We start from the raw sequence: 23,467 nt of genomic DNA on the forward strand, positions 1-23,467 counted from the left end.
AGAAATCTTACCTGTCATCCACTTCCATTCACTGTACACATTCAAAAGATAATATGATATCGCAAACATGCATTTTCATTTTAAAACATATCTGGTACTGCACTGGGCTAAAGAAAGTTCTCAGTTTGCTTGCGTTGTCTTCCAGGAAGTCTATTACGCTTGCACTTCCTGGGTCATCAGTATCGTCTGCGTGTCAGTCAATAAGAGAAGCAGCTGCTGGTTGGTTATTGACAGGAATTAAGACTTAAAGGGGTACAGTTTCACCCTCCAGATGACCAAGGAGGTGTGACGCTCTGAAAGCAGGGCTTGTGCAAACAGATTTCTTTAATCTAATGTAGCACCAGAGACCACGATTTAAAATGAAAAAACATGTTTGCTAAAAGATTGTTTTTAAAATTACACATTTGATATTTATTTAGCGAATGGATGTGCAAAACTAATTACTGAAGCTAGTCACAACAACTTATTCCAAAATGGGACATTCCAACAGATTGATCTGGTTTCAGTCCAACTGAGCTCTCAATTACTTCACTAAACCCTTAATTGAACTAATTTGCTTAGACATTTTCAATTGTTTTCAGCTTCTAAAAAGTTGCAGATTTCAAGTTACTTCTAATATTTTATAGTTCACTTGAAATCCACCAAAAAAGGTCTAATTAAGCTAATTAGCAGTTCAATTAAGGGTTTCAGTTAAGTAATTGAGAGCTCAGTTAAAACGAAAAGCAGAAGACACAGGGGTCCCCCCCCAAGGACCAGGGCTGGGAATCGTATGGAATGAAAGCAGAGATTGATCAAAGTTGGAGATTGTAATTGGAGGTGATTGCAGTAATTACATTAAGGTTATTCCACATGATGTCCATTGACAAATCGGACATGATGTCTCTGGCACAACACTGATTTTGGCCAGGTGTCCAGCTATGAGGGCCACTGATTCAGTTGTTTAAATACACAGATCATTCAACGACCACACAGACTGACACTCGTTCCTACAGAAGATTTTTTTTTTCTTTTTTGTGCGTCACAGTTTCAAACATAATCGATATGACAGTTAAATTCTTAAAGACGACTTCAAAGAAACACAGTTATTAAACAATGAAAAAAAAAAAAGTTTATAAAAAAAAGGCATTTTTAACTCATGCATAGATTGTGGATATTTTAAACATACTCTGGTTACAAGAACCCTAGCATTGAGTCTGTCTGTGTGTCTCTGTGTCTAGCATTGAGTCTGTCTGTGTGTCTCTGTGTCTAGCATTGAGTCTGTCTGTGTGTCTCTGTGTCTAGCATTGAGTCTGTCTGTGTGTCTCTGTGTATGCTCCTACCTTCTGTTATGTGAACCTATCGCTCGGCACAGGGAAGGGTTAATTAATTAGTGAGAATGTGTTTAAGCACATCGGATATCTAACTTGGTTAGCAAGAAAACATTAAATGCAGGGGTATTTTCTCTCTTAAAAACGTAATAAATGCAATGGCAAACATTTTCACAAGAAGTCTTTCTCTGCGTCTTCAGTGTAAATTCAATGGCAAACATTTCCACTAGAAGTCTCTCTCAGAGTCCTCAGTGTAAATTCAATGGCAAACGTTTCCACTAGAAGTTTCTCAGTGCCTTCAATGACGATATTGACAGAGACATTGAATTTCATATTTGATCACATTATATCAGTCTGAGAATACAGGAGTTAAAGGCAAAGCGATCCCCATGTTTTAATAATATAACCTTGTTTGAACCTTCTGTTATGGCCAATTATTTGAACGTCTGCTTAAAATGAAAATAAATACAAAATAAAATAAATTGCACTGACAGTATAAATAAAACTATTTCTCTATTTTCTACAAAACGCATTTAAAATCTGTACATTAACAAAACTTTTTTTTAAGCAAAAAAAAAAAAAAAAAAAACACACCACATTAAAATACACACAGAATCAGATGTCCCAGGGGTTACAGTTAAAGTCAGTATTTAAAGAAAAAAACAAAAAAAGAAAAAGTGGTTTTCATCAGAAAGACAGGAGTTACCACCAAAGACAAACTCTGTACGAGTCTGACATCACAGTAATCTTAACCAACGTATTTTCTCAGATTTGTCTCCGATTCGGTTTCAATGGAGCTCCCAGAATCTGCATCAGGTGCACCTGTGGAGCCATTATTACCACAATGCTGCCCCCTAGTGGGTGCAAGAGGTACAGCAGCCATCTTTATTTACATCTACAGCTGTGGCCAAAAGTTGTGCATCACCCTATAGAATTAACTAATCTCACTTCATAAAGTCGAATGAAACCTGCTGAATAATGCTAAGCTAAAATATTGTATTACATATACTTAAGAAAAAAACTGTGGAAACACGTGATATTTCGAAATCTAACATGAAATAATACTATAATGACTTCCGGCAGACTTCTTTTTTTTCAAAATGATGCCTCAATCCTAGAATTCTAGGGGATGCAAAACTCCTGGCCGTAGCTGTAACATGCAGTACTTTTTACATCCAGTAGGGGGCAGAGTGTAGATGGAGGACAGGGAGGGTCACACCAGCATTTAGATTACACATGGGAGCTCTAGTGAGACCATAGGGTTTGCTAAACTGTTTAAAAAGCGACCGAAACAGAGAAATTCCACACAAAGTGTACCTGAAGTGGTAGAATACGTTAGTTAAAGACAGCTGTGGGTTTGTATTGCCGTACAATACAGTGTGCTTCTTGTCAAGCAAATTAGTGAAGAAAGAAAAGTGCAATAGTGGGTGAGATGCATTAGCTGTATCTAACAGGGAGCAACATTATAACCATGGTAACAGAAAAATATATATTCTCGTTTTCTAATTTGCATATCTCCCATTGGGTACAGTATAGGGTCATGTACAGTTCAGTGGTGGCGGTATTGAAGAGCACCTAAATATCGGGAACTCTGAATACTGGGGTCAGATATTGGGAGCAGTGTGATCCATTCCAGGTTTTACAGCTATCAGCTTGATCAGCCCCCAGTGTGTCTAGCTAACAAGCTCAGGTGTGTCTTATTATTAAACTCCTAGTGAAACCAGGACTGGATCACACTGCTGTGCAGCGGGAGTCTGATTCCCATCCCTGTAGATAGACTTTGGTTGAAGGAGGTTTGTAGCTGATTTTACAGTGATGAGAGCTACAGTATATTGCTGATAACTGTGGTATTTAGACAGATAGATTAGGGATGGAAATAAGACTCCTATTGCACAGCAGGGTCACCCTTTCCAGGTTTTACTGCTAGCAGCTTGATTAGCCCCAGTGTGGTAACAAACCCAGGTGTGTCTTATTATTAAACTCATAGAAACCAGGAATGGATCACACTGCTATGCAATGGGGGTATCCATCCTTGTGTCCAACCAGCCCATTAGCCTGATACTTGGGGCCTCCCCCAAACAGTAAGGGCCCCCCCTGTTGTGGATGTGTTCAGACCCCCTCTCCCTCTCTCTACTGCGGCGGCGAGATCTTGACCTTGTCTTTGGGAGACCGGCTCTTCCCCTCAGCCTTGCCTCCGCTCCCCAGCAGTTTGAACACCTTCATGGGCTTGAACTTGCCTTTCTTCTTGGGCTCGCTGTCCCCCTCCTTGTGGAAATCTGAAGGAAGGGGAGGGGAGATTATTACACACTGGTTTACAGCTAGACCCTGCAGCGGATTCTGTGATCGAGAACTGTCGTTAGGGTATTCTAGTCTTTAAAAGCAAGTAAAATGCCAGACCTGTGTTTAATATTTAAATAGGGAGGGGTTTTGATCAATTGAATTGCTTCTGGGAAGCACAGAGACATCTGCTTGTTAAGTATTGAAGTTGAAAAACACAATGATTGATTGAAGAAAAGGCGAGCCAGTGATAATGTAAGAAACAGGATTTAGATCTCGTTGAGCTTTCTAGAATTCCACTAAACCTCCGCTCCACCATTCATTGTCTAGTAGTCACACAATTTTAGTCAATCTAACAAATTAAAATTCCCAGACCCCAGACATTACAAATCTATTTCGGTCATACAAATTGTGGAAATGGATGCCAGTTAAGCTTTTGCACACAAGGAAAGGAATGTGAAAGCGGTCTGGGTTCGAACCTTTGTTTTTGATCATGGTTTCCAGCATCTTATCCTCCTCCTCTTCCCTAGAAAGAGAAACAGACACAGTTTAAAACAGGACCGAAGACACCGAGAAAGACTTCTAATGGAAACGTTTGCCATTGAATTGACACTGAAGACACCGAGAAAGACTTCTAATGGAAACGTTAGTTTGCCACTGAATTTATTTCATGAGTTGATCACAAAGGGGGGCTCTTCTGTTTATATGAATGGTGAAACCACTGTTCAGCAGACAGAATTCTACTGTACAAGTGAACAGGAGAGGATTCCTGTCTTTAACAGATGCTTAGATGTGGGGGAGGCTGAATCTGAGTGCAGCAGCATCTGCCTGCCTGTCTCCTCACCTCTGCCGGTCCTCGTCCAGGCAGTTGACAATAGCATTCCGTTGCTCAACGATAGTCGTCAACTCCTGCATCAGCTCCTGCTCCCTCATTCGGTCATCGTCTGTCCAGTCTTTCTCTGGACAGAGAGAGAGAGAGAGAGAGAGAGAGAGAGAGAGAGAGAGAGAGAGAGAGAGAGAGAGAGGGAGCTCCATTAAAACATTATGGTCAGTGTGCATCCTCCGATCTCCACGGCAATCCTTTCCACACTCCACTGGAGGACAGACGCAGGTGTCGGTTTTAATCCCTCCTGGCCAGTAGGGGCCACTGTAGCACTGCGAGTCAATGCTCGCTGTGGAATCCCAGTAAAGACTGGCAACTCGGCACAGCCCAGACCTCCAGAAATACGAAATGCTAATAAAATTAACCCAAGCTCCACTCTTGTAAATAACATGTTCTAGCAGTCCGGCGATGAAGCTCTGTGCAGACTGATTGGCGCCCCCTCGCCGTGTGTGCGTCACTGTGTGTGTGTGTGTGTGAATGAGTGTGTGTGTCTCTCACCTGGTTTGTTGAGCAGGCACCTCAGTTCATATTCCACGTCAGCTTGTCTCTCCTCTAGATTCTGCTGTTTCCTCCTGCAGAGAGAGGGAGGGGGAAGGAGAGAGGGGGGGATGGGGTTCAGTTAGCCAGGGATCTGGGCTGGTTTTACTATGAGCTAGGTTAGCCCCAGTGTGTACAGGGAACAAGCGCAGGTGTGTCTTCTTATTAAACTCATAGTGAAACCAGGAATGGATCACACTGCTGTGCAACGGGAGTCTTATTTCCATACCGGAGTTTAGTTTGTAAGTTTATCTATCAGAGTGTTTGCAGGTGAACAGACAGCACTCTGTAGGCTGGCAGTCCGGTGAGGCAGTCGCTCGCTGTGACCCACATCAACAGGAAGTTGCTGTGTGTTCGACGGGCAGCAGTACTCACGTGTACATGAGCTCCGACTCCCGCCTCACCAGCAGGTGCTTCTCATGGATCAGCTTGAACCAATCAACAAGCATGCCCTCCTCCGCATCATCTGTCAATCAAAAACACAACACACACAGTCACTATTAATCCATCCCAGAGAGAGAACACTTAGCCAGGCTTTACCAATCCATCCCAGAGAGAGAACACCTAGCCAGGCTCTACAAATCCACCCCAGACACTCTGAACAGCCTCCTTCTTTGCTGGTGGAGGAGAGAGAGAAAGAAAGGGAGGCTCTTCTGTTCCCTGAACAGCCTCCCTCTTGTCAGTAACTCATTGAAAGCGATGTACCCGTGCTGTGTTGACTGAACACTCACCGTTCTCGCACTGTCTCAGTCTCTGCTCCATCTCAACCCCTCGGTGTTCCAATTCATCCAGCTGCACCTCAATGCTCTCCATTTCCACCTGGATATCTTCAACTGGAATATACTGGTCAGACTGCACCTGAAACCCAGAGACACACAAACATCACACTGCTTCCCTCCCTCCTTCCCAGTCCCTCCTCAGCTCCACACTGCTTCCCTCCCAGTCCCTCCTCAGCTCCGCTAGAGCCACACTGCTTCCCTCCCAGTCCCTCCTCAGCTCCGCTAGAGCCACACTGCTTCCCTCCCAGTCCCTCCTCAGCTCCGCTAGAGACACACTGCTTCCCTCCCAGTCCCTCCTCAGCTCCACTAGAGCCACACTGCTTCCCTCCCTCCCAGTCCCTCCTCAGCTCTGCTAGAGCCACACTGCTTCCCTCCCAGTCCCTCCTCAGCTCCACTAGAGCCACACTGCTTCCCTCCCTCCCAGTCCCTCCTCAGCTCTGCTAGAGCCACACTGCTTCCCTCCCAGTCCCTCCTCAGCTCCGCTAGAGACACACTGCTTCCCTCCCAGTCCCTCCTCAGCTCCACTTGAGCCACACTGCTTCCCTCCCTCCTAGTCCCTCCTCAGCTCTGCTAGAGCCACACTGCTTCCCTCCCTCCCAGTCCCTCCTCAGCTCTGCTAGAGCCACACTGCTTCCCTCCCAGTCCCTCCTCAGCTCCGCTAGAGCCACACTGCTTCCCTCCCAGTCCCTCCTCAGCTCCGCTAGAGCCACACTGCTTCCCTCCCAGTCCCTCCTCAGCTCCGCTAGAGCCACACTGCTTCCCTCCCAGTCCCTCCTCAGCTCCGCTAGAGACACACTGCTTCCCTCCCAGTCCCTCCTCAGCTCCACTTGAGCCACACTGCTTCCCTCCCTCCTAGTCCCTCCTCAGCTCTGCTAGAGCCACACTGCTTCCCTCCCTCCCAGTCCCTCCTCAGCTCTGCTAGAGCCACACTGCTTCCCTCCCAGTCCCTCCTCAGCTCCGCTAGAGCCACACTGCTTCCCTCCCAGTCCCTCCTCAGCTCCACTAGAGCCACACTGCTTCCCTCCCAGTCCCTCCTCAGCTCCGCTAGAGCCACACTGCTTCCCTCCCAGTCCCTCCTCAGCTCCGCTAGAGACACACTGCTTCCCTCCCAGTCCCTCCTCAGCTCCACTAGAGCCACACTGCTTCCCTCCCTCCCAGTCCCTCCTCAGCTCTGCTAGAGCCACACTGCTTCCCTCCCAGTCCCTCCTCAGCTCCACTAGAGCCACACTGCTTCCCTCCCTCCCAGTCCCTCCTCAGCTCTGCTAGAGCCACACTGCTTCCCTCCCAGTCCCTCCTCAGCTCCGCTAGAGACACACTGCTTCCCTCCCAGTCCCTCCTCAGCTCCACTTGAGCCACACTGCTTCCCTCCCTCCTAGTCCCTCCTCAGCTCTGCTAGAGCCACACTGCTTCCCTCCCTCCCAGTCCCTCCTCAGCTCTGCTAGAGCCACACTGCTTCCCTCCCAGTCCCTCCTCAGCTCCGCTACAGCCGCACTGCTTCCCTCCTAGTCCCTCCTCAGATCCGCTAGAGCCACACTGCTTCCCTCCCAGTCCATCCTCAGCTCCGCTAGAGCCACACTGCTTCCCTCCCAGTCCCTCCTCAGCTCCGCTAGAGACACACTGCTTCCCTCCCAGTCCCTCCTCAGCTCCACTTGAGCCACACTGCTTCCCTCCCTCCTAGTCCCTCCTCAGCTCTGCTAGAGCCACACTGCTTCCCTCCCTCCCAGTCCCTCCTCAGCTCTGCTAGAGCCACACTGCTTCCCTCCCAGTCCCTCCTCAGCTCCGCTAGAGCCACACTGCTTCCCTCCCAGTCCCTCCTCAGCTCCGCTAGAGCCACACTGCTTCCCTCCCAGTCCCTCCTCAGCTCCGCTAGAGCCACACTGCTTCCCTCCCAGTCCCTCCTCAGCTCCGCTAGAGACACACTGCTTCCCTGCCAGTCCCTCCTCAGCTCCACTAGAGCCACACTGCTTCCCTCCCTCCCAGTCCCTCCTCAGCTCTGCTAGAGCCACACTGCTTCCCTCCCAGTCCCTCCTCAGCTCCACTAGAGCCACACTGCTTCCCTCCCTCCCAGTCCCTCCTCAGCTCTGCTAGAGCCACACTGCTTTCCTCCCAGTCCCTCCTCAGCTCCGCTAGAGACACACTGCTTCCCTCCCAGTCCCTCCTCAGCTCCACTTGAGCCACACTGCTTCCCTCCCTCCTAGTCCCTCCTCAGCTCTGCTAGAGCCACACTGCTTCCCTCCCTCCCAGTCCCTCCTCAGCTCTGCTAGAGCCACACTGCTTCCCTCCCAGTCCCTCCTCAGATCCGCTAGAGCCACACTGCTTCCCTCCCAGTCCCTCCTCAGCTCCGCTAGAGCCACACTGCTTCCCTCCCAGTCCCTCCTCAGCTCCGCTACAGCCGCACTGCTTCCCTCCTAGTCCCTCCTCAGATCCGCTAGAGCCACACTGCTTCCCTCCCAGTCCATCCTCAGCTCCGCTAGAGCCACACTGCTTCCCTCCCAGTCCCTCCTCAGCTCCGTTAGAGCCACACTGCTTCCCTCCCTCCCTCCCTCCCTCCCCGTCCCTCCTCAGCTCTCCCTCTTCTCAGTGCTGTCCCTGGACAGCCCTGTGGGTGGCGTTGTGTCCCCCCCTGCCTACCTTTCTCTTGATGAGTGGAAAGCCGTGTCCAGGGGCCGGGGGTCGCGCTGGTTTGGGGCCCCGGGAGCTCTTGTGTTGTGGGGAGGGGGCTGGGGAAGGGGAGGCAGATTTCCTGTTGAAAGGGTTCTCCTTACAGGAGCTCTGCGGGGATGAGAAACAAGCAAACTCAGATTTAATTATAGAGTTCAATGCAATACAATGCAAACCAATCACAGCATCAACTAAACTATTACTGACCAGTCCTCTCACTAACAGTAGTGTCCAGTCAAACCCCTTTTTCTTATGGTACACGACTGCTGTCTCTTCACTACTAGAAGTGTCCAGTCGATCTAACCAAGCTGGTAGTAAAACCTGGAATGGGTGAAACTGCTGTGCAATAGGAGTCTTATTCCCATCCCTGGATTAATATAAGCATACCTTAGCCAGCTGCTTGGGGGTCTGTGTGGAAGGAGCAGGGGGCTTGGGTGGGGTCCTGGACTCCACTGGGAACAGCACAGCCATGGGGCTGGAGGTGGAGGGTGGTCTGGGGGGAGGAGGGGGGCGGGACTTCCTCAGACTAACACTGCGGTTGGACTGTGGGGTGGCGGGAGCCGAGCTGGTATTGGCTGGAGGGCCGGCAGGGGCGGGTCGAGGGGAGGGGAGAAGCATCTGATTAGCTGAGGCGGCGTTGGAGTGGGCGGGGCTGCTGATGGATGGCTCGGAGACACTCTTGGTGACGGGAGACTCTGGGCAGGCGCTGCCCTCTGGTGGAGACTTGGAGGAAGTGTCGGAGGACATGCTCTCCACACTGACGGCTGGGGAGGGGCTGGTGGAGGAGGGGGAGGAGTGAGTCTGAGCTGTGGGAGACAGGGAGAGAATTACACTGTCAGTAACACACACACACAGAGACACTCACGGAAATAAGACTCCCATTGCACAGCAGTTTGATCCATTCCTGGTTTTGCCAAGAGTTTAATTATAAGACACACCTGGAATGGGTGAAACAACTGTGCAATAGGAGTCTTATTTCCATTCCTGTCACAGCACTCATGTCATGCGATTATACCCGAACCTGGAAACGCAGTTCCTCCAAAATATATTAAAAAAAAAACCTAACTCAATAGCAAGCATCTTCAAATTTTGTCTAGAATTGTTATTTACTGTCCTCTCACGATGTTTCCAATAATTCAAACTGGTTCCTATTGCGTTTTTTCCAATACTGTGCTGCCTTTTTTTGTTGCTTTTACTGCTAGTTCTGGAGCTGCTCTTTAGTTCTGCTCTTCAAGCGCCATCTGGTGCACGGCTAGCGTACTGCCATCAAAACAAACTTGATCCAAAGCGGCACTAGATGGCGCTGGCTCTTAGTTCTATAAAGACACTGGCAGATCTGCTAGCCTGTGTTTCATGCATCTATGGCAGGCAACTACAGCTCTGGCCAAACGTTTTGCATCACCTAGAATTTTAGGAGTTGAGACAATTAAAAGAAAATAAAACTATATGAACATAATTGAGATCTTTCATTTAATATCAAAAATCAAAGAAACTACAAAATGATAAATTGCAAAAAAGTCTACCGGACGCCATAATAGTAGTACAGTAGTATTTCATGTTAGACTTAGAAATGTTACATTTTTCAATGTGTCAGTTTTTCCTTCCAGTGAGTATACGGGAAAGCTACAAAGTGGTATGTAATTCAATATGCTAACGTAACATTATTCAGCAGGTTTCATTCCACTTTATAAAGCAAAGCCAGAGCTGTATAACTGAAAAGCAGCTCTTGAACTCGCACTGTGAAAACACACAGACCTCTTTGAAATTAAAATACAGTACTTGAGCCAATCAGAATAATTGAAACCTCACAGAGAGGTAAGGGGACAGCACGGAGGGCTACTCGCTCTTTCAAATTCTCTTTCATTATGACTGCAAATGCCGGTCTGCCTTGGATCAGTTTCTGACCTGCAGCGGGAGGTGCTCTGGGAGCGAGAGGTTTCTTGGGTTTGGGGCTGCTGTCGGGGGTGATCCCATACCAGGGGTGTCCCGGCCTCAGAGCTCCTCCCCCTGTCGATGGGGGCGTGGTCTTGCTGCATCCTGGCCCCACCTCCTCCCCCTCATCATCATCATCGAAGGGGTTCTTGGAAGTGGGCGGGGTTTCTGGAACTGATACCTCACCCTTGAGGGCGGGCTTAGAAAACGAGCGAGGGGGCGTGGCTGTGCCAGGGGGAGGGGGAGGCGCCGGCTTCTTTCTGGGTTCTGATTGGACCAGAGCCATCCAGGGCGGGACTTTCCTGGTTTGGAGACAGAGAACACAGTCTGTAGCCAAAACACAATTTCCATTTATTTATTTTTATAAACCCAATTAAATTTAACGCATAGTCTGTTATTAAACCGCTTTTATCACAAAACAGGAAATGGTGCAAGCCACATTAAGATTTTTATACAGACCTTATAAAACTCTAACTTAAGTTTGAGTCTTATTTCTGCGGGGTCCTTTAAATGAACAATTTGGAACCCCCATGGGTATCCATCTGTTTAGGATAAATACAATGAATAGTGCTCATTTTAATTGCGATTGTTAACCCTTTCACGACACTGTTGAAGTGAGTCCTCTATTCATGAAGTCTCTGTGGCTCACCTAGCTGGGGACTGGGATCGGTCGCTGGGTCTGAGACTGGTTCTACTGGACTGTACTGGGTCACCTAAACAGGGGCAAAACACATGAGATTAGACTCAAACACAGTACAGTACAATTTAGGAGGAAGGCAGTGTGATCCAGTGGTTAAAGTCCAGGGGCTTGTAACCAGAAGGTCACCGGTTCAAATCCCACCTCTGCCACTGACTGACTCACTATGTGACCCTGAGCAAGTCACTTCACCTGTTTGTGCTCCATCCTGCAGATGAGATGTTAAATCAATATCCTATTGGAAGTGACTCTGCATATAATGCGCACAGCCTACCTCTGTAAAGCATTTTGCGATGGTGGTCGACTATGAAAGGCGCTACATAAAAATAAAGATATGATTATTACACTACTTGTATTGGTACACTAGGTAGTTTAACACAATGTTAAATTAAAATTGTTATAATGTTTAAATCCTAAAATTCAAGATGCAGCAAAACTTTTGGCCACAGCTGTACTATAATTCTGCAGGTAAACAGCTCAGCTAGACTAAAATCATTAAAAATATATTTCTTCCCTTTAATAGAAATGCACTGAATTCAGCTGACTGACTGACCACCCCGAATCAACACATTCAAATCACTGACAGTCTCCCCCCTCCCTGACTCACCGTTCATCTCTCTCGATGTCACTTCCTGTGCCGTCAGTCCCCTCGGTTTTGGGACTGGGCGTGGCCCCGGGGAGGGGGTGTCGGGTTCTGGAATCCTGCGAGGGGTGGGGACAGGCCTGCTAGTAGACCCGCCCCCAGACCCCGATTGGCTGGAGTGAGGGACCCCGTTGGACACTCCCGCTCTGGGCTCCTCCTCCTCATCACTGTCGTCGAAGGGGTTGGGCGGGACGGAAGGCACTTCCTGTTGAGGTTCAACCATTTCCTGTCGTGGCACAGTTTTGTGTGTCTCTTTTGTAACAGTCGTGACTTCCTGTTCCGGTCCAGTTTTGTGTGTCTCTTTTGTAACAGTCGTGACTTCCTGTTCCGGTCCAGTTTTGTGTTCCTCTTTTGTAACAGTCGTGACTTCCTGTTCCGGTCCAGTTTGGTTTTCCTGTGGCGGCTCAGTTCTCTCTTCCTGTTCCGCCACACTCTCGTCTTCCTGTCCGGACGCATTCTCGATTTCCATTCCCGACACACTTTTGTCTTCCTGTTGTGGCTCACTTTTCACGTCCTGTCCCGATACGGCTGCGTCTCCACCTACCGGCACACTTTCCCGTCCCTGTTCCGGCACGCTTGTGTCTTCCTGTGCCGGCGCTCTGCTCTCCTCCTGTTTCAGTGCGTGGGGAGTGTAGGTCCCTCGTGCTCCGGAGAAGCGCTCAGAAAGCCTCCGCACAGAGAACGCTTGAGCCGGGTCCCTCCCAGAGAGCGGGGTCACAGCAGTGGCTCCTCCCCCCAGCTGGCTGAGGTCTGGCCGGCCGTTCTGATTGGCTAAGGGATTCCCGTAGTGATGCGTGCAGACAAAGGAGCCCGATTCAGAGCCGGCTCTGTATGAGCCTGGTAAGAGAGTGCTGGAGCATTCCTTACACCTGGAGAGAGGGAGAGAAAGAAAGAAAGAAAGAAAGAAAGAAAGAAAGAAGCACAAACTACGCATGAGCAGGGTTGGAAACTCACACTAGCCCTGCTGCTGCTGCACCCAGTCCTGGGGTTCGAACCCCATTCTGTAAAGTATGCTGCTCACCTGAAACAGTTGCGGTGGTACAGCTTCCCCTCGGCCAGGTATCTCTGCACCAAATGGACGTGTTTCTGGCAGGCGGTGCAGGTGCTGCTCAGAGTCCCTCGATGGGGCGGGACACCGCCTGGGACAGGGGAGCTCTGGGGGAACAGACAGACAGAAAGACACACACACACACACACATCATCAGAGCTGGGGCTACAGCTACGGACAAAAGTTTTGCATCACCTAGAATTTTAGGATTGAGACATTAAATGTAAAATATATATGAACATTAATTCGATCTTTTATTTAACATTGTGTAGTCAAAGAAACTACAAAATGAGCCTTTTTTATTTTTTACCGTGATCGAAATACAGCCCTACTTAGTTTTACCTGCGCAAAGTCCTGGATGAACTACTTATAGAGCTTCGCAAGATCCACTCAACAAACACGAGAAGAAACAGACTCTTTACACTGATGTCAGAAGCTCGCCTTTTCCATTGAACATTTTGAAACACCCCTACCTTGGGCTCAACCACTCTCTCCACCGCTGTCACTGGCTTCTTCACTGCAGGCTCGCTGTGGGCCATACCACTCGGCCTCTTCATAGAGGGGGGAGCCGACGCTGGGAATAAAATGCAAAGACAAAAGGCAATCATTTTTTACAGCCTGAAAATTAAATGTGACCAACAGCTTCCCTATTGATTATGTAAACGTGTGCGTTTGCTATGGGTCGGAATTTTATCAAAAGCATTGTACTCCTTTTGTTGCGTAGACTTCAGCTGTTTCACATTCGGATTACTGTTAAAACTCTTGTCTTACCAAGTACAGGGATGGCAATAAGACTCCTATTGCACAGCAGTGTGATCCATTCCAGGTTTTACTGCTACCAGCTTGATCAGCCCCCAGTGCGTCTAGGTAACCAGCTCAAGTGTGTCTTATTAAACTCATAGTAAAACCAGGAATGGATCAAACCGTTATGTAACAGGAGTCTCACTTCCATCCCCTGTAAACAACTGCATTCGTTCTTTCTATAAAAGGAAATACAGATTGTACAAATTTCACATACCTTCCAAACAAGGTTTCAGGAACTGGAATATCTGCTAAAAAGGACGACACCCGTTTCTCATCCCTATTGAATGTGTCTTGGCCCACAGAACCACACAGCTCTCTCCCTCGCTCTCCTTCCCTGACCAGTACTGCTCTCTCTCTGTGTGTGTGTGTGTGTGTGTCTTATTCATCAGCCACTAATAGCACTTTTAAGGAAGTACATCCTCTCGTGATCCACACCAACTTCCCTATTGCTTCAGTACTTGAACAGAACATTAGCTGACACAGAATAAACCGAACCAAGTTTGTCTCAGAAACCGGATCAGCGGTTTCCAGCTCGACACACAGACCAGGTTGTGAATACAGGGTGGGTTACACCGTGTGAAGTCGCTGGTGCTTGCAGAGAAGCAGCTGTGGATTGCATTGGATTGCGAGCGGTTTGCTTAGCTGAGTTTCAGCAGTGCTATTAAGATACACTTTAGATTGTGTTGCAGTGTGGCCAGCTTGGTTTTAGCAGTTCTGCTATTGAGATACAGAAACTGGATGGGCTCAATAATGTGTTTAGTTCCACTACGACGATACGGACGCTTCTCATTGTGTTGCTGTGTTGTGAGCAGCTTTTCTATTGAGATGCAGACACGATAGAGATTGTGGTGAGTTTTACGCAGCTGTACAGCTATGGCTAAAAGTTTTGCCTCACCCTATGGAATAAACTAATTTTGCTTCATAAAGTCGAATGAAACCTGCTGGATAATGTTATGTTAATATATTGAATTACACACTGCTTTGTAGTTTTCCAGACACTTAACGAAACACTGACATTTCCAAATGTGACATTTTGTAATCTGACATGAAATACTGCTATTATGGCTTCCGGTAAACTTTTGCACAATATAATTTTGTAGTTTCTTTGATTAGCACTGAGATTCAGGACACAGACTGTGCTAAAATGTGTTGAGATTGTCTTGCTCTGTGTTTAGCTGCTATACATTGTGATCTATGCAATAATATTACTATTAAAATACAATATGAGCTAGGTTGCATCGAGTTAGGATTACAGTGTGTTATATCTACAATGACATATTTGTAGTGCAAGCATTAGCGGAGGATCCAGCAATGGTGCTGAGCTCAGGCAAGTCCAGTGCATAGCAGACGGGGTAGAGCAAGAGATCTAGCAGCGAGGTCTTACCCTGCCCCTTGCTGCTGAAGCAGTTGTAGTATTGAGAGACGTAGGTTATGATGCTCAGACGGTCAGGCACCTTCATGGCAACCATGTCATCGGGGTCCAGCAGAGCTGGGATTCCGAGCTCCGACTCCGCCACCTCAAATGCCTGCGACAGAACAGAGAGGATTACACAGAGACAGAACAGAGAGGATCACACAGAGACACTGCCAGAGACAGAACAGAGAGGATCAGACAGAGACAGAACGGACAGGCTCACACAGAGACACAGCTGGAGAAAGAACAGATAGGATCACACAGAGAGGATCACACAGAGACAGAACAGAGAATCACACAGAGACAGAACAGAAAGGATCACACAGAGACAGAATTACACAGAGACAGAACAGAGAGGATCACGCAGAGACAGAACAGAGAGGATCACACAGAGACACTGCCGGAGAAAGAACAGAGAGGATCACACAGAGACACACACACTGCGGGACACTTTATTAGGACCTGATTGGGTTTGGTGTCATATCATGTGCTCTGCTGTGTACACCTATGGTTAAAAGTTTCGCATCACCTAAAATTTTAAAATTATAGCCCTTCCTAGCCCCTCTCTGACCCCTAACCCCCTGGCCCCCCCTAGTGGCAGGCTGCTCAGTGTGAGGAGTGATCTGGCTCATGTGATGATACAGTGCCTGTCTGCCCAGCAGCCTGACTCAGCCATTGTCCTCAGCTTCTCAGTCTCTCTGAACTCAAGCAGCTGATTCTGGGAAGCAGCTCTCTGGGGGCAGGGAGCTCTATTCATAGAGAGAGAGAGAGTTGGGTTTCCAAGAGACAGAGAGGCTGAGGACAAGGGAATCAAACAAGAAGATGAAACGTGAGACTCGGTAAAGTTAACTTCCTCTTCCTTGTGATCAGACTGTATATACAAAGCCAGCTCAGCATAGAGACCACACTGTATGTCTGTCTGTCTGTCTGTTGGTGCTTTTAATCTGTCAATTGGGTGTACACCATGGGACTGATTCAACTGCTATAGCACGGTCAATAGCACAGCATGGGACTGATTCACCTGCTATAGCATGGTCAATAGCACAGCATGGGACTGATTCACCTGCTATAGCACTGTCAATAGCACAGCATGGGACTGATTCACCTGCTATAACACTGTCAATAGCACAGCATGGGACTGATTCACCTGCTATAGCACTGTCAATAGCACAGCATGGGACTGATTCACCTGCTATAGCACTGTCAATAGCACAGCATGGGACTGATTCACCTGCTATAGCACTGTCAATAGCACAGCATGGGACTGATTCACCTGCTATAGCACTGTCAATAGCACACCATGGGACTGATTCACCTGCTATAGCACTGTCAATAGCACACCATGGGACTGATTCACCTGCTATAGCACTGTCAATAGCACACCATGGGACTGATTCACCTGCTATAGCACTGTCAATAGCACACCATGGCACTGATTCACCTCCTATAGCACTGTCAATAGCACACCATGGGACTGATTTGCCTCCCCCAGCCTCTAATGCAGGAGTTATTAAAGGATGTTTTGATGTGTTTGACGCAGCTCTCCAGACTCCAGGAGATGCTCCCATTGTTCTGCCTGGGTGTGTGTGTAGCAACGGGGCCCTGCTGCAGGAAACCAAGCAAGGAAACCAACCGCGCTTCCTATACAGAGCTGCTGTGGGTCCAGAGAGAGAGAGAGAGAGATACACACACACTGAGACACATACCAGACACAGAACGAGAGTGACACACACACACATTGAGACACAGAACGAGAGAGAGCGAGAGAGAGAGAGAGAGAGAGAGAGAGAGAGACACACACACACACACATTGAGACACATACCAGACAGAACGAGAGAGAGAGAGAGAGAGAGAGAGAGAGAGAGAGAGAGACACATCCCCTCTCTATCCCCCTTAGCTTCACACACACACACACACTCAAACACAGACTCTCTCTCTCTCTCGCGCACACACGCACACACTCTGCTCTAGTCAGTGCCTGGCACAACTAGGAGCCAGTAAACAAACCGCCTCACAGTGCAGCTCAGAGACTTGGCAGAACAGAACATTTCAAACAGGATTAACCTGAAAGAGAGGGAGCCTCCTCTACAGCACATTGACAGACCTCCGCAACATCACGGCTCCAGCACTCCTGCACTGGCTGAGTTTATTAGAAGCTGGATACTGATAAAGGAGCCACGCATCTGTCTGTATCAAATATCAAACAAGCCGGAAACATCCATCATCACGGCTGTGGAGTCAAAATCAGAGCTATCAGTGTGATGACGTGACGTACAGCTCTGGCCAAAAGTTTTTCATCACCTAGAATTTTAGGATTGAGACGGAATAAAAATTAAATATAAACTATATGAACATAATTCAGATCTTTTATTTAACCTCATGTAATCAAAATGATATCGCTAAAAAACAAGTTGACAGGAAGCCATAATAGTAGTACAGTAGTATTTCATGATAGATTTTAAAAATGTCACATTTTTCAATTTGTCAGTTTTTCATTAAGTATACAGAAAACAATGAAGCGGTGTGTAATTCAGTATGTTAGCTTAACATTATTCAGCAGGTTTCAATCGGCTTTGTGAAGCAAAATTAGTTCATTCTATATAGAGAGTGATGCTGCAAAACATTTGGCCATAGCTGTACTCCTTAGTTTATCCCAGGGGCTTATTTTCTGAAGTGCGGTGGGGAAGCATATCATCGTCGCGCTGTGCACTGAAGCCCATGGCATTGTTGGTCAAGCCTTGTGCAACACACAAATGCTTCCCCACCTCACTTCCTTTCCCTTTCCAAAATCTGTTTTGTTTTTTTGTTGGAACAGTTGCCAGTTGAGCTGAAACTGCAGAAGACAAGGCGTTTGTCGAGAAAAAACACAGCCTGTGCTGAAAGCTGTGGCTGCAGCCTGATTACACAGAGAGAATTCGGAGAATCTCCCGGCGCTTTGTCACCCCAGCAAATCCCCGTGAGACACACAGGTGTGTCTGAATCTCATGCATGAGCTCATTGTGAAGCATCCAACAGGTGACTAACCCTGCTCGGGGCTTCGGAACGAGATGAACAGCATCGAATCAGAGAACAGGCAATTATAACGAGAACCAGAAAAACAGGCAATAAAAATGTGCGTTATAAATATCATATGGGCGATACTGAAATTGAAGAAGGGAACTATGAAAAAGACCTAGGAGTTTATGTTTACTCAGAAATGTCTTCGTCTAGACAATGTGGGGAAGCTATAAAAAAGGCCAACAAGATGCTCGGATATATTGTGAGAAGTGTTGAATTTAAATCAAGGGAAGTAATGTTAAAACTTTACAATGCATTAGTAAGACCTCACCTAGAATATTGTGTTCAGTTCTGGTCACCTCGTTACAAAAAGGATATTGCTGCTCTAGAAAGAGTGCAAAGAAGAGCAACCAGAATTATCCCGGGTTTAAAAGGCATGTCGTATGCAGACAGGCTAAAAGAATTGAATCTATTCAGTCTTGAACAAAGAAGACTATGCGGCGATCTGATTCAAACATTCAAAATCCTAAAAGGTATTGACAGTGTCGACCCAGGGGACTTTTTTGACCTGAAAAAAGAAACAAGGACCAGGGGTCACAAATGGAGATTAGAGAAAGGGGCATTCAGAACAGAAGATAGGAGGCACTTTTTTACACAGAGAATTGTGAAGGTCTGGAACCAACTCCCCAGTAATGTTGTTGAAGCTGACACCCTGGGATCCTTCAAGGAGCTGCTTGATGAGATTCTGGGATCAATAAGCTACTAACAACCAAACGAGCAAGATGGGCTGAATGGCCTCCCCTCGTTTGTAAACTTTCTTATGTTCTTATGTTCTAACCCTGTCAAGCTGATTTTAAAAAGGAATTGAAAAGTGCCTTCACGTACGCCTAGATGCCGATACACATTTTTCTAACGTTGTACAAACAGACTCTCATTAAAATCGAATAAGCATTTGTAAAAAGCAGACAGACCCCCCCGCCTCCCCTCCCCAAGCTTGTGTACTATGGAAGTGTGACACAGCTAGCCAGCCTGCTCTCAAATCAGGAAAGCTGCTGTAGACAGCAGCTGTACCCGATAACACTCCACTAAACCTCCTTCATCACACACATACTCACCAGTCTGTTGTTTTCATATACATTGTCTTTAGAAAGGGAATCGAAGTCTCTGCAAAAAAAGGGAGAGAGACACACAAAGTGACTTTGATGTCAACCACAGTACAGGAATGGGAATCAGACTCCTCTTGCACAGCAGTGTCGCCCATTCCAGGTTTTACTGCTACCAGCTTGATTAACCCCCAGTGTGTCTAGGCAACAAGCTCAGACGAGTCTTATTATTAAACTCATTGTGAAGCCAGGAATGGATCACACTGCTGTGCAATAGAAGTCTTTTTGGACATTTGGACACAATTTTAGGTACTATGTAGAATAACTTTTTTTTGTTTTTTTTGTTTTTACTTTTTAAGTGTAATATTGAAATGATCAGGAACAGAAGTTTGAGGAGGGTTAGAAACTCACACTAGCCTGCTCCAACTCCTGGCTCCTGATCATTTCAAATAATAATAATAATAATAATAATAGACTTCATTGAGTTCTGAACCCCAGGACTGGGTGCAGCAGCAGCAGGGCTAGTGTGAGTTTTATTCAAAATCCCCACCCCTAGCAAATATGTCCTAGTGTATAGCAACACAACTATTACATAAGAACATAAGAAAGTTTACAAACAAGAGGAGGCTATTCGGCCCATCTTGCTCGTTTGGTTGCTAGTAGCTTATTGATCCCAGAATCTCATCAAGCAGCTTCTTGAAGGATCCCAGGGTGTCAGCTTCAACAACATTACTGGGGAGTTGATTCCAGACCCTCACAATTCTGTTGCCCCTTTATCTAATCTCCATTTGTAACTTACAAGACCTCATGCAGATCTAAACGGAGTCAGAGGTAGGGGGGAGTGACAACAGGGAGAAGTGTGTGAGCGAGTGTGTTTGCGCTGTGAGATACTGTCAGACACAATCTGGGTAACTTGCTGTGATGATCTGGCAGCCTAATCTACTGTGAAGGGCTGCATCAATGCCAGGAGATCAGAATGACTGGCTGTCTCACAGAATAGGGCATCAGGGAGACAGCTCAGCGAGGCTCTGCCCAGCACACAGCAGGCAATACCAGAGCACTATACTTTATATAGACACCATGTTGGGTAGCTGCTGTAGTTCTGTACAGGGTTTTATATTAGTGTTATACAGTGTGGTCCCGCCAGCATTGCCCTGTGTACAGCACAGCGAGGCTCTGCCCAGCACACAGCAGGCAATGCCAGCGCACTACACATTATATAGACACCATGGTGGTCTCATACATGAATTCAGATATTGTTTTTAATTATTTTTCTGAACTAGCCGTGTGTGTTTTGGGACTCGTGGTTTTGTGTCTCCTTCTAGACAAGCTTCAGTCCTGCATCGGTGAATAGAGACAGGACGTGCTTTCTGAATGGCTAGTCATGACATCATTTATAATCACTGACGTCTGAATCAGCCGCCTTTTGCAGACAAGTGCGTTTGTGAAACATGTGTTTATGAAAGACAGACTCTGTCATTACTGCACAGGGATCACAACACCACCACCACCACCACAGAAAAACTATTCAGGGATGTGATGTAGTCTACCGTGACGCTACACTGATACCATGGAAACGAGATGCAAACAAGCACTGACCTTTCACCCGGTACTCCCGTCTCTCTCAAATTCAAAAGGTGCTTTACTGGCCTGACAACATTAGCAGTATTGTAGTAGTTAAGAAGCGCAGACAGAAAATCGTGTCACCGAACTCGCTGGTGTTGGTTTGTTTTTACAATGGGGATTACACAAATGTGTGTCTTTCTCTCTCTCTCTCCTGTCTGCCTCTCTCTCTCTCAGCCAGTCTATCTGTCCCTCTCTGTTTAACTCTTTGGTGCCTGCCTGTCTCTCTCTCTCTCTCTCTCTCTCTGTCTGTATCTCTCTGCTGTTTGTCTGTCTATCTCTGCAGTCTGTCTTTCTCTGCCAGTCTATCTGTCCCTCTCTCTCTCCATCTGTCCTTCTCTTTGTCTCTCTCTCTCAGTTTTGACCAAACTAATTTGTGACCTAAACAATTGGGCTCAGGCATCTAGAAATGTAACCTAGCCACAAAATAAATACACCATCCAATTATACAGAGCGCTGTGGTTATTCCAGGATTCAGGATGAGGTTGGGTAACCCGGAATGGGTCGTTCATCCTCCTGAGTGAAACAACCACGGGACTCAAAGATCAGCCTACAGCTCTGGCCAAAGGTTTTGCATCACCTATAATTTTAGGCATTTAAAAAAAAAAAAAACAACAAACAAACATAATTAAAATATTTAATTTAACATCATGATGTAATCAAAGAACCTACACAATGATATTGCAAAAAAAAAAAAAAAAAAGTATACCGGAAGCCCTAATAGTAGTACAGTAGTATTTCATGTTAGATTTCAAAATGTCCACTTTATTTCAGTGTCAGTTTTTTTATTAAGTATATTGAAAACTACAAAGCAATGTGTAATTCAATATGTTAACAAGGTAACATCATCCAGCAGGTTTAATTCCACTTTATGAAGCAGAATTATTTCATTCTAAGAGGGTGATGCAAATCTTTTGGCCAGAGATTTAGGTTTAACAGCTAATTTAGATCAAGCTCTGTGACTCTGCTGAGCAATTTGAAATGATCCGCCCGGTCATTCTGTCATTGGATTTGATTGAACGCAAGATGATACCAAAACGAGACAAAGTTATTCAACGCTGGATAGCTAAGCGCTTTAAATTTAAAACCATTTTAAAAATCAAAAAATGTGCTTGTTTGTTTTTTTGAGCATGAAAATAAACTTGCTGTTTATGGCTCAGGGTTGAAGTCTGACTCACTAGTACTTTTGACTTACTGTTGCAGACAGCTGACCCAAGGATATGTTGGCATCTAAATATAGAACACAGATATGAGAATACATAAGAGTCAGACTGGAGCACCTGCTTGAAACCAGGGAAAAGAGAGGGGAGACTGGGAGGGAAGCAGTGCGGCTCTAGCGGAGCTGAGGAGGGACTGGGAGGGAAGCAGTGTGGCTCTAGTGGAGCTGAGGAGGGACTGGGAGGGAAGCAGTGTGGCTCTAGCAGAGCTGAGGAGGGACTGGGAGGGAAGCAGTGTGGCTCTAGTGGAGCTGAGGAGGGACTGGGAGGGAAGCAGTGTGGCTCTAGTGGAGCTGAGGAGGGACTGGGAGGGAAGCAGTGTGGCTCTAGTGGAGCTGAGGAGGTACTGGGAGGGAAGCAGTGTGGCCCTAGTGGAGCTGAGGAGGTACTGGGAGGGAAGCAGTGTGGCTCTAGCGGAGCTGAGGAGGTACTGGGAGGGAAGCAGTGTGGCCCTAGTGGAGCTGAGGAGGTACTGGGAGGGAAGCAGTGTGGCTCTAGCGGAGCTGAGGAGGTACTGGGAGGGAAGCAGTGTGGCTCTAGCGGAGCTGAGGAGGGACTGGGAGGGAAGCAGTGTGGCCCTAGTGGAGCTGAGGAGGTACTGGGAGGGAAGCAGTGTGGCTCTAGTGGAGCTGAGGAGGTACTGGGAGGGAAGCAGTGTGGCTCTAGCGGAGCTGAGGAGGGACTGGGAGGGAAGCAGTGTGGCTCTAGTGGAGCTGAGGAGGGACTGGGAGGGAGGGAAGCAGTGTGGCTCTAGTGAGAGACTGAAATGCACTTATAACAGAGATGTGTTGCTTTCTTTCATATATTGCACAACCCAGGGATTCTGTTTGTATGAAACATTAACCAGTCACCACAACACACCACAGGGACAGCCTGTAAGCCAAAAGTGTGTGTTTCACATGGCAGGTGTTGCCAACCCTTTAGCCTCAGGTCACAGTCATGTAGTGTAATGTATGGGACTGTCAACAACACAGGTGTAGCACATACATATATTTCAAAAGTTAACACAGTTTACCAAACAAATCATATTTTTTTCAATTATGTTTGACTACCGTTGCTATGTTTTTTTTTTGTTTGTTTGTTTTGGGGTTTTTTTCGGAAATTGCTAAAGTATACAATATTTTTAAAAAATAACATAATAAAATTAGAACAATATATAAAACAAAATGAAGCGTTATATTTGAAGGTCGTTTTGATTGTTTTTCTTAATTTTTTTAAATCTTAATTTGAAATAGTTTACACCCTTTTTTAAAACAAAAGGGAAGACGCTAATAAGATTACTAGTATAACTAGTTTCATGGAAACCGTATGAATGGGCTACGGGGGCTTTTAATAGAAAAACACAAAACAGGTCAAACGTTTCAACCAAAAAATGGGTGACTTGGGATCAAATACTATAATTAAATGTATTTCATAAGTTATATGTGTAAGTTTACTGTTTATATAAATTATTATTATTATTATCAGCAAACACTAAATATTGGAGTATAGTATTTTAAAAACAAATTATTATCGTCGCTACGGGTCGGCTCAACGTGCCTCTC

The 23,467-nt window shown here is 46.6% G+C and overlaps 1 protein-coding gene across 1 annotated transcript in view; it reads right to left on the minus strand.

Moving 5' to 3' along the window:
* Positions 1–797: 797 nt before the first annotated feature.
* Positions 798–23,467, minus strand: part of LOC117433007 (MICAL-like protein 1) — a 23,869-nt gene continuing 1,199 nt past the window's right edge. The window contains exons 2-16 of the mRNA XM_059016485.1: positions 19,096–19,144; positions 14,953–15,094; positions 13,238–13,338; positions 12,738–12,871; positions 11,681–12,585; positions 11,026–11,089; positions 10,350–10,678; positions 8,832–9,250; positions 8,415–8,555; positions 5,736–5,862; positions 5,380–5,470; positions 4,966–5,039; positions 4,429–4,543; positions 4,064–4,110; positions 798–3,583 (exon numbers count right to left, since the gene is read on the minus strand). Of these exons, the coding sequence (XP_058872468.1) occupies positions 3,438–3,583; positions 4,064–4,110; positions 4,429–4,543; positions 4,966–5,039; positions 5,380–5,470; positions 5,736–5,862; positions 8,415–8,555; positions 8,832–9,250; positions 10,350–10,678; positions 11,026–11,089; positions 11,681–12,585; positions 12,738–12,871; positions 13,238–13,338; positions 14,953–15,094; positions 19,096–19,144 (2,884 nt within the window). The 3' untranslated portion in view covers positions 798–3,437. The remainder of the gene's footprint in view (positions 3,584–4,063; positions 4,111–4,428; positions 4,544–4,965; positions 5,040–5,379; positions 5,471–5,735; positions 5,863–8,414; positions 8,556–8,831; positions 9,251–10,349; positions 10,679–11,025; positions 11,090–11,680; positions 12,586–12,737; positions 12,872–13,237; positions 13,339–14,952; positions 15,095–19,095; positions 19,145–23,467) is intronic.

The sequence above is a fragment of the Acipenser ruthenus genome, chromosome 53 (genome assembly GCF_902713425.1).
Source record: "Acipenser ruthenus chromosome 53, fAciRut3.2 maternal haplotype, whole genome shotgun sequence".
In the NCBI taxonomy this organism is placed as follows: Eukaryota; Metazoa; Chordata; class Actinopteri; order Acipenseriformes; family Acipenseridae; genus Acipenser; species Acipenser ruthenus.